This window comes from Entelurus aequoreus, linkage group LG02 (assembly GCF_033978785.1).
Source record: "Entelurus aequoreus isolate RoL-2023_Sb linkage group LG02, RoL_Eaeq_v1.1, whole genome shotgun sequence".
NCBI classification, from domain to species: Eukaryota; Metazoa; Chordata; class Actinopteri; order Syngnathiformes; family Syngnathidae; genus Entelurus; species Entelurus aequoreus.
In genome coordinates, this window is record NC_084732.1 from 15,608,151 (window position 1) to 15,617,878 (window position 9,728).

At 36.7% G+C, this 9,728-nt stretch overlaps 1 protein-coding gene across 4 annotated transcripts in view; it reads left to right on the plus strand.

Annotated features, from left to right (window-relative positions):
• The window catches only part of LOC133631050 (insulin-like growth factor 1 receptor), a 135,439-nt gene that overhangs the window by 119,048 nt on the left and 6,663 nt on the right, over window positions 1–9,728 (plus strand). For all 4 annotated transcript variants that reach the window (XM_062023055.1, XM_062023064.1, XM_062023072.1 and 1 more), the window contains 4 exons: window positions 1,470–1,699; window positions 3,445–3,552; window positions 5,458–5,620; window positions 7,953–8,082. In XM_062023055.1, coding sequence (XP_061879039.1) covers window positions 1,470–1,699; window positions 3,445–3,552; window positions 5,458–5,620; window positions 7,953–8,082 — 631 coding nt within the window. The remainder of the gene's footprint in view (window positions 1–1,469; window positions 1,700–3,444; window positions 3,553–5,457; window positions 5,621–7,952; window positions 8,083–9,728) is intronic.

A 9,728-nucleotide genomic window follows, 5' to 3' on the forward strand; every position in this document is an offset into this window, starting at 1 on the left:
CCAAAAATACTCAGTGGTAATACACTTTTCCACCACTTGTGGCACTAATGACAATATCAAACAAACAGAAGAAGTCTGAAGCTAAAGTGATAAAGAAGTTTCTTAAACGCAAAAAATATGACTAAATTGGTGAAAATATTTTCATTTGCACTTTAATTTTATTGACAGTTACTTAAGAAACTTATATTATTATTATTATTAGTCAGATTTTTTTTTAGCACCGCATAATTTTATGTACATTTATTTTTCATCAGTTTTTATAAGTGCCTTCTTTATTTGATTAGTGTTTATTTTTGTAATCAGCCTGACCTAAGCCTTTGTAATTAACAAATGCTGTCATATGCCTTTTTAAAATTTTTTTTTTTTTTTTTTTGCTGCAGCTGTTACATATACTGTAATATTGTACAAGGTAATTGGGATTTGTTATATATTGTGCCGTATTTTTCGGACTATAAGTCGCTCCGGAGTATAAGTTGCACCGGCCGAAAATGCATAATAAAGAAGGAAAAAAACATACATAAGACGCACTGGAGTATAATTCGCATTTTTTGGGGAAATTTATTTGATAAAACTCAACACCAAGAATAGACATTTGAAAGGCAATTTAAAATAAATAAAGAATAGTGAACAACAGGCTGAATAAGTGTACGTTATATGACGCATAAATAACCAACTGAGAACGTGCCTGGTATGTTAACGTAACATATTATGGTAAGAGTCATTCAAATAACTATAACATATAAAACATGCTATATGTTTACCAAACAATCTGTCACTCCTAATCACAAAATCCGATGAAATCTTATACGTCTAGTCTCTAACGTGAATGAGCTAAATAATATTATTTGATATTTTACGGTAATGTGTTAATAATTTCACACATAAGTCGCTCCTGAGTATAAGTCGCACCCCCGGCCAAACTATGAAAAAAACTGCGCCTTATAGTCCGAAAAATACGGTATATATATTACCCGATTGTAGCTGAAATAGGCTCCAGCACCCCCCGCGACCCCAAAAGGGATAAGCGGTAGAAAATGGATGGATGGATATAATAATATGATATATCAGTATATATTATATACTGTATATATAATATGTAAATATTACATGTATGTTATATTTTATATTGCTACAATGGTACATTTTTAGTCGACTTAATACCTGCATTATCCTTTCCATCCTTACCCTTTCCATCCTGTGAAACTGAGCTACTGTGTGGAACAATTTCCCTTGTGGATCAATAAAGTTTGTCTAAGTCTGAGTCTATATCATTTGAGAAGGTTTATCCTGTTAAACTGTATGTAATTAGGTTAGATATAATTATTGAATACGATTAAAGTCAAGAGTAAGATTACCAATTCAGTGTGAATATTTGAGTGGGCCCTGGGTCCCCCTGTAGTGAAAACATTGGGCCCCCGGGGTCAAAAAGGTTTGGAACCCTTGCTTTAACGTATATTTCTCATCCTCAGTGTATGTGCCCGACGAGTGGGAGGTGGCGCGGGAGAAGATCGTCCTCAACCGCGAGCTCGGCCAAGGCTCTTTCGGCATGGTCTACGAGGGCCTGGCCAAAGGTGTGGTCAAAGACGAACCGGAGACCCGCGTGGCCATTAAGACGGTCAACGAGTCAGCGAGCATGAGGGAGCGCATCGAGTTCCTCAACGAGGCCTCCGTCATGAAGGAGTTCAACTGTCACCATGTGGTACGCTCACACACACACACACACACACACACACACACACACACACACACACACACACACACACACACACACACACACACACACACACACACACACACACACACACACACACGCACACGTTCTTGTATTTGTGACCTTCTTGAGACCTCAGAAAAATGCCTACCTCTTTAGGACCACCCTTTCTAGATACATAAAGATTTGTATTTACAACATTAATAATATATACATACTATGCAAATATAAAAAAAGGTACGTTTTTAGTTTTTTTTTTTTTTTTAATGTTTTGTTTGTAATTGTCGCACAGCCTCAAGGGGTCCTGAACCAAAAGGCAAAAAAGACATGAAAACAAGCGGGAAACACCAGGCTCACAAAAGGATAACACAAGAGCACAAAGCTCCTGCCAACAGCGGCGCCCTCTTGGGAAAAATAAAAAAAATGTAAAATAAAAACTGCGTAACAAATAATTTATTATTTTTGGCGGGCGGTTTGGTGTCCTACTCACTTCAGCGGTCCTTGAACACACCGTAAAAACACCTTCTTCTCGTTTTCCTCCGAGTATACAATGATTACTATGTCCGAAGAGAGCACAGCTTGTAAGGTCCAGTGTGCACAATTGAATAGTCTGGTTCAGGGGTGTCCAAAGTGTGGCCCGGGGGGGCATTTAATGCCCGCAGCGCCAGTTTTGTTGGCCCGCAGCAAATAGAATCAAACAAAACAAGTAACAATGGAAGAAAACGAGAGTAAAAAGACAATGTAGTGAGAAAACGCTTACGTGTTGATTCTAATAACTAGAGGTGTACCGATATTATATTCACATCGAATATCAATCCAATACAAGCAAAATAACAGATATCGGATTAGCGCATAATAGACATATGCAATCAGTATCCTTAACTGAACAATATTGCAGTCTAAAACACACAAAAACAAATATCAAATACTATTAAACACAGATACAAAATCTCCAAGGCAGCAGCGGATTACATTTGTATCCAGTAACAAATGTGTCTGCATCAGGTATAATTTGTGCTGATATTGTGTTGAATCATCATCGGAATCGGCCAATACTCAAGGCTCCAATGTCGGATTAGTATATGAATATTAATTTCACTTATTAATCTAACAAAGCTGACACAAAGTTCTATATTTAAATATACATCATTTCTGTTTTTAGCATTTTTTACGGTATGAAAAATATCAAAATGGCACCTGCATGCTTTGACTTTTCAGAATGCAACCCTTGGTAGAACAAGTTTAGACACCTCTGTCTTAGTTGCTCAGACAGCAATGTGTTTATAGAAGTTTAGATTGGGGTATGTCGTTTCCTAATGGGGAAAGATGTTAATGTCTCTTGTTTTCATGTTAGCATTCAAGCTAGCGAGCTGGCACCAGAGAGTCTTGAGTTTATCAAAGTGCAGTCATCAGTCACTTAAAAGAAATAAAAATTAATTGAAAACGTTATTATTAATTGTTGGGAGTTTTACCGAGATTATCATTAATACCGTTCATCCTTACTTCCCGAGCAGACTCTTTTTCAGTGGCTACTACAACTATACTGCTGTATAAGCTGCATACTGACTACTATGACGTATGTCCAAGTATTATTTATTAAAGACATGTACCTGTTGTAAAATATGCTTGCTGAACTGTAATGGCTACACTCACTCTAGTGAGCTACTGATTAATCATCACATTGCGAAGAAGCCACACTTTGTATTCATGTTGCATTTTTGTGATTTGTGTAGGTTCGCCTTTTGGGGGTGGTGTCCCAGGGCCAGCCCACTCTTGTCATCATGGAGCTGATGACCCGAGGAGACCTCAAGAGCTACTTGCGCTCCCTCCGACCTAAAGAGGTAACAAGGAAATATATAATTTCTTCCTATTGGCTCTTGTAGTGTAATGTAATAACATTCTTCTTTATTTAACCAGCTAAAAACTTATTGAGATTACAAATACTTTGGCAAGAGCACAGCAAAAACCGGTTTCATAAATACAAACCCCAAAACCAGTGAAGTTGGCACGTTGTGTAAATCGTAAATAAAAACAAAATACAAATCCTTTTCAACTTATATTCAATTGAATAGACTGCAAAGACAAGATACTTAACGTTCGAATTGGAAAACTTTGTTATTTTTTGCAAATATTACCTCATCTGGAATTTGATGTTTGTAACATGTTTAAAAAAAGCTGGCACAAGTGGCAAAAAAGACTGAGAAAGGTGAGGAATGCTCATCAAACACTTATTTGGAACATCCCACAGGTGAACAGGCTAATTGGGAACAGGTGGGTGCCATGATTGGGTATAAAAGCAGCTTACTTGAAATGCTCAGTCATTCACAAACAAGGATGGGGTGAGGGTCACCACCTTGTGAACAAATGTGTGAGCAAATTGTTTAAGAACAGTTTAAGAACAACATTTCTCAACAAGCTATTGCAAGGAATTTAGGTATTTCACCATCTACGGTCTGTAATATCATCAAAAGGTTCAGAGAATCTAGAGAAATCACTGCACGTAAGCGGCTAAACCCGTGACCTTTGATCCCTGCATCAAAAACTGACATCAATGTGTAAATGATATCACCACATGGACTCAGGAACACTTCAGAAAACCATTGTCAGTAACTAGAGTTCGTTGCTACATATGTAAGTGCAAGTTAAAACTGTACTATGCAAAGTGAAAGCCATTTATCAACAACACCCAGAAGCGCTGCCGGCTTCACTGGGCCCGAGCTCAAAGTGTTCTGTGGTCTGACAAGTCCACATTTCAAATTGTTTTTGGAAACTGTGGACATTGTGTCCTTTGGACCAAAGAGGAAAAGAACCACCCGGATTGTTATAGGCGCAAAGTTGAAAAGCCAGCATCTGTGATGGTATGGGGGTGTATTAGTGCCCAATGCATGGGTAACTTACACATCTGTGAAGGCACCATTAATGCTGAAAGGTACATACAGGTTTTGGAGCAACATATGTTGCCATCCAAGCAACGTTATCATGGACGCCCCTGCTTATTTCAGCAAGACAATGCCAAGCCACGTGTTACATCAACGTGGCTTCATAGTAAAAGAGTGCGGGTACTAGACTGGCCTGCCTGTAGTCCAGACCTGTCTCCCATTGAAAATGTGTGACGCATTATGAAGCCTAAAATACCACAACGGAGACCCCCGGACTGTTGAACAACTTAAGCTGTACATCAAGCAAGAATGGGAAAAAATTCCACCTGAAAAGCTTCAAAAATTGTTCTCCTCAGTTCCCAAACGTTAACTGAGTGTTGTTAAAAGGAAAGGTCATGTAACACAGTGGTGAAAATGCCCCTGTGCCAACGTTTTTGCAATGTGTTACTGCCATTAAATTCTAAGTTAATGATTATTTGCAAAATAAAAATAAGTTTCTCAGTTCGAACATTAAATATCTTGTATTTGCAGTCCATTCAATTGAATATAAGTTGAAAAGGATTTGCAAATCATTGTATTCTGTTTTTATTTACGAATTACACAACGTACCAACTTCACTGGTTTGAGGTTTTGTTCATAGAACAATAACAAAAAAGAGGAGCAGTCACACACTATATGTAAAAGTACAAATTACTTACAACATGAACATAAATACATGCAATAGGTAAAAAAAAAAAAATGTTTCAATAAAAACAATTTTAAAAACAAGTACAGGCATTAGCTTGTGCATGTGTACCTAATGTTGTGGCCTTTTGATTTTATGAAATGGTGAACTTTGAACCTCCCGCCTATGTCGTGTTCCTGCAGCAACAGTGGACCAGTTTGTCCCTGCCGCCCCTGAAGAAAATGCTCCAGATGGCGGGCCAGATTGCAGACGGCATGGCGTACCTCAACGCCAACAAGTTTGTGCACAGAGATCTGGCGGCCCGCAACTGCATGGTGGCCGAGGACTTCACCGTCAAGATAGGAGGTAGGACGCGGCGAGGGGGGTCGGGTCGTCTGCCTTAACCCCGGCGGCGTTGCCTGGTCAACATGTTTGAAGTCTATCCGTTCTCTTCTCGTGGTCGCAATATCTGAGGAATGTCTGGAAATAATTTATTTGCACCCGCCGCCGCTCAAGATTGAATGAGAAGTTGACGGTCAAAGTCGCCTTGACCTCACATGGCGTAACTCAACAGTTCATTAGCACACCCACAAGTTTAGTGTTTGTTCTTATTACCATTTACATAGAAAGGCTCAATTATGTCCTCCAAAACAATTTCCCTGACATTGTTTTTAGAGGCAGCTCATCTATGAAGTCTACATGTAAATTACAACTCATATCTATAAAAAAATAGTAATTAAATAAGGAGCAAATATTTCCTTTGAGATGAAATATTTGATGCTTTGAAGTTAATGCATCAAAGCATATCATAGCAACTAAAGGGCACCTAACAATTCGATCTGAATCAGATTCTTGGGGTAATGGTTTGTTTCAGCATCGATTCTCATTTTAACATGATTCTCGTAAAATAATTGGTATATAAATTATGATAACAAAAAATCAAAACTCTTTACAGGTTACAAAAGCTCCTATTGGCTGCTGATGTACGTTTTATAAGAGCAGCATTGGCCTTAAAAAAACGTCCTGTTAAAAAATGTATTTAAAATTGAATTTACAAAAATCACAGAATGTTAATAATCTAATAAAAGAAAGTGGAGAAACTCCAACCCAATCGCAGCTTTACATTACTTAGGATAGACATTTTTAAAGCAATTGAGAAGACATACAAATACAAAAATTGATAAAAGCAACAATATCAATTATGATACCAGCATCAATAATAGTTGTTTAATGTTTTTATTACAAAAATGTATTCTTAAAAAATTGCAAAAAAACATAAAATATATTCTTTAAAAAAAAAATACTAAAAATTATACTAGTAAGCTTTTTTTTTTTTTTTTTTGCTTTTTTTTTTTTTGGAATATATTTTACTTTAGTTTTTTTTTTTTTGCAAAAAATTGTAATATTTATTTTTATTTATTGATACATTATTTGGTATTATTTTATTTATTTGTGTGTATTTATTTGTATTCATCCATTCATCCATTCCTTTCGGGGTCGTGAAGGGCGCTGAAGCCTATCTCAGCTGCATTCGGGCGGAAGGCGGGGTACACCCTTGACAAGTCGCCACCTCATCGCAGGGCCAACACAGATAGACAGACAACATTCACGCAATAGGGCCATTTTTTAGTGTTGCCAATCAACCTATCCCCAGGTGCATGTCTTTGGAGGTGGGAGGAAGCCGGAGTACCCGGAGGGAACCCACGCAGTCACGGGGAGAACATGCAAACTCCACACAGAAAGATTCATACATATTTTTCATTAATATTATGATATGTAGAGGTGGAAATATTTGCACACCTCATGATTCAATTACGATTCAGCAGCTATGATTCGATTAAACATTGATTATTGATGCATCTTTAATTCATGTACATTAATGCAGTTTTACATTTCTTCTCGTTTTACTAAATACACCTCACCTCCCAGGGGGTGACCAAAGGGTGATGGGTCAAATGCAGAGAATAATTTCACCACACCTAGTGTGTGTGTGACAATCATTGGTACTTTAACTTCAACTTTAACGTTTATCACTTGCAACTTTTAAAAACAGTGCATTTGTATCAAGAAACAGTTGAATTCCCATTACATTTATTAAATTAATCGAAATGTGCGCATAACTGGAACATAATAAAGGAGCTGCTCGGATCTCTCGCTAAGGTGGCTCGCTGCAGTCAGACACATTTTAGAACTGTCTGCTTTACTTTATTTACAATAAATACATAGATTATCTATTATTGACGTTCACTAATCGATTTTCGAATATTCCACTTTCAAATTGCGATGCATCTAAAAATCGATTAGTTCCCAACCTCTAATGATATGTATGTATTTATATGTATTTTTTGTATGTATAAAAAAAATGTTTTTTTATAGCAATTTTCAAAAATATGAATCGATTTAAAATCAGAATGAATAAAAATTGCGATTTGGATGTGAATTGATTTTTTCGTGCACCCCTAACACCCAATAGCCCATCGACACAATGTTATATCGATAGAAATTAGAAATGGGAGATACATGCTGTTTGTTGGACAGCAATGATAGCGGTGAGTTTAAATCACTGAGGATCTTCCCACGAGACAACAGCATTATTTGCGCATGATTTTGCCATTGATTTTCATGCGGAACATCTCCAATATTCTGGAACCAATAGCTGCTTGCTGCTATTTACGCTTGTGTGTGTTTTCTTTCCCAGACTTCGGCATGACCCGAGACATCTACGAGACCGATTACTACCGCAAAGGTGGCAAGGGTTTGCTACCCGTCCGATGGATGTCACCCGAGTCTCTGAAGGACGGCGTGTTCACCACTCACTCCGACGTCTGGTGAGGAGACCCCCCACACCCCACACCCAGACACAGAGCCATTGTTACCCGTCAGAGGTTACACTACACTTTCTAGCATCGCATCGTGCGCTGCAGTGCTAACATTATGGTCATGTTTTTCACAACATCATGCTAAGTCAGTCTACAAAAGCTCCCACGTCTGGGATAGGCTTTATTTTTAAAAGTGTAGCGAAGTCTGCTTTTTTTTCTTTCGTTTTTGTCCCTTTGTCAAATGTTGAGCATATACGTGTATGCATATTCAGGCCTCAAATTTTTACTTTTTAAGGTCAAAGCAAGTGTTGCCTTAAAGGAGGGCTCATATTTTAGGGCACCAAGGCAAACATTATTTTCTTTCGAGGCAGGGGCTCCAAAGCATGCATGCATACATTATATATGTGTGTGTGTGTGTGTGTGTGTGTGTGTGTGTGTGTGTGTGTGTGTGTGTGTGTGTGTGTGTGTGTGTGTGTGTGTATATATATATATATATATATATATATATATATATATATATATATATATATATATATACAGTGGGGCAAAAAAGTATTTAGTCAGCCACCCATTGACAATCAATGGGTGGCTGACTAAATACTTTTTTGCCCCACTGTATATACATGTGTATGTATGTATGTCTGTAGGTGTGTATATATATATATATGTGTGTAGTATATATGTATATATATATATGTATATATATATGTATATGTATATATATATGTGTGTATATATATATATGTGTGTATATATGTATATATATATATGTATATATATATGTATATGTATATATATATGTGTGTATATATATGTATATATATGTATATATACTGTATATGTATATATATATATGTATATATATATGGGGTCACATTGAAATGTCCTTATTTTTGAAGGAAAAGCACTGTACTTTTCAATGAAGATAACTTTAAACTAGTCTTAACTTTAAAAGAAATACACTCTATACATTGCTAATGTGGTAAATGACTATTCTAGCTGCAAATGTCTGTTTTTTGGTGCAATATCTACATAGGTGTATAGAGGCCCATTTCCAGCAACTATCACTCCAGTGTTCTAATGGTACAATGTGTTTGCTCATTGGCTCAGAAGGCTAATTGATGATTAGAAAACCCTTGTGCAATCATGTTCACACATCTGAAAACAGTTTAGCTCGTTACAGAAGCTACAAAACTGACCTTCCTTTGAGCAGATTGAGTTTCTGGAGCGGTAGGGTATATATATATATATATATATATATATATATATATATATATATATATATATATATATATATATATATATATATATATATTACTTTTTGGTTGGCCAACGGTTTACGTTGTATTGCGCACCCTGACGGCAAGTGTGGGAGTCGGTTCTGAAGTATGAAGTAAAGAGACGTAACTTCATCACCTCGCCTGGTTATTGACTCCAACCCAGAATATTACACTGCCCATACCTATGCTCCTTCAAAGGCTGTGCTACTGGCTGCAAAGCATTGCACTTTCAAATACAACAATGAGTAGAGAGGAGTGTTGTGTGTATACGTGTAAAAAAATTAACACTGAAATTCAAGTTTATATATATATATATATATATATATATATATATATATATATATATATATATATATATATATATATATATATATA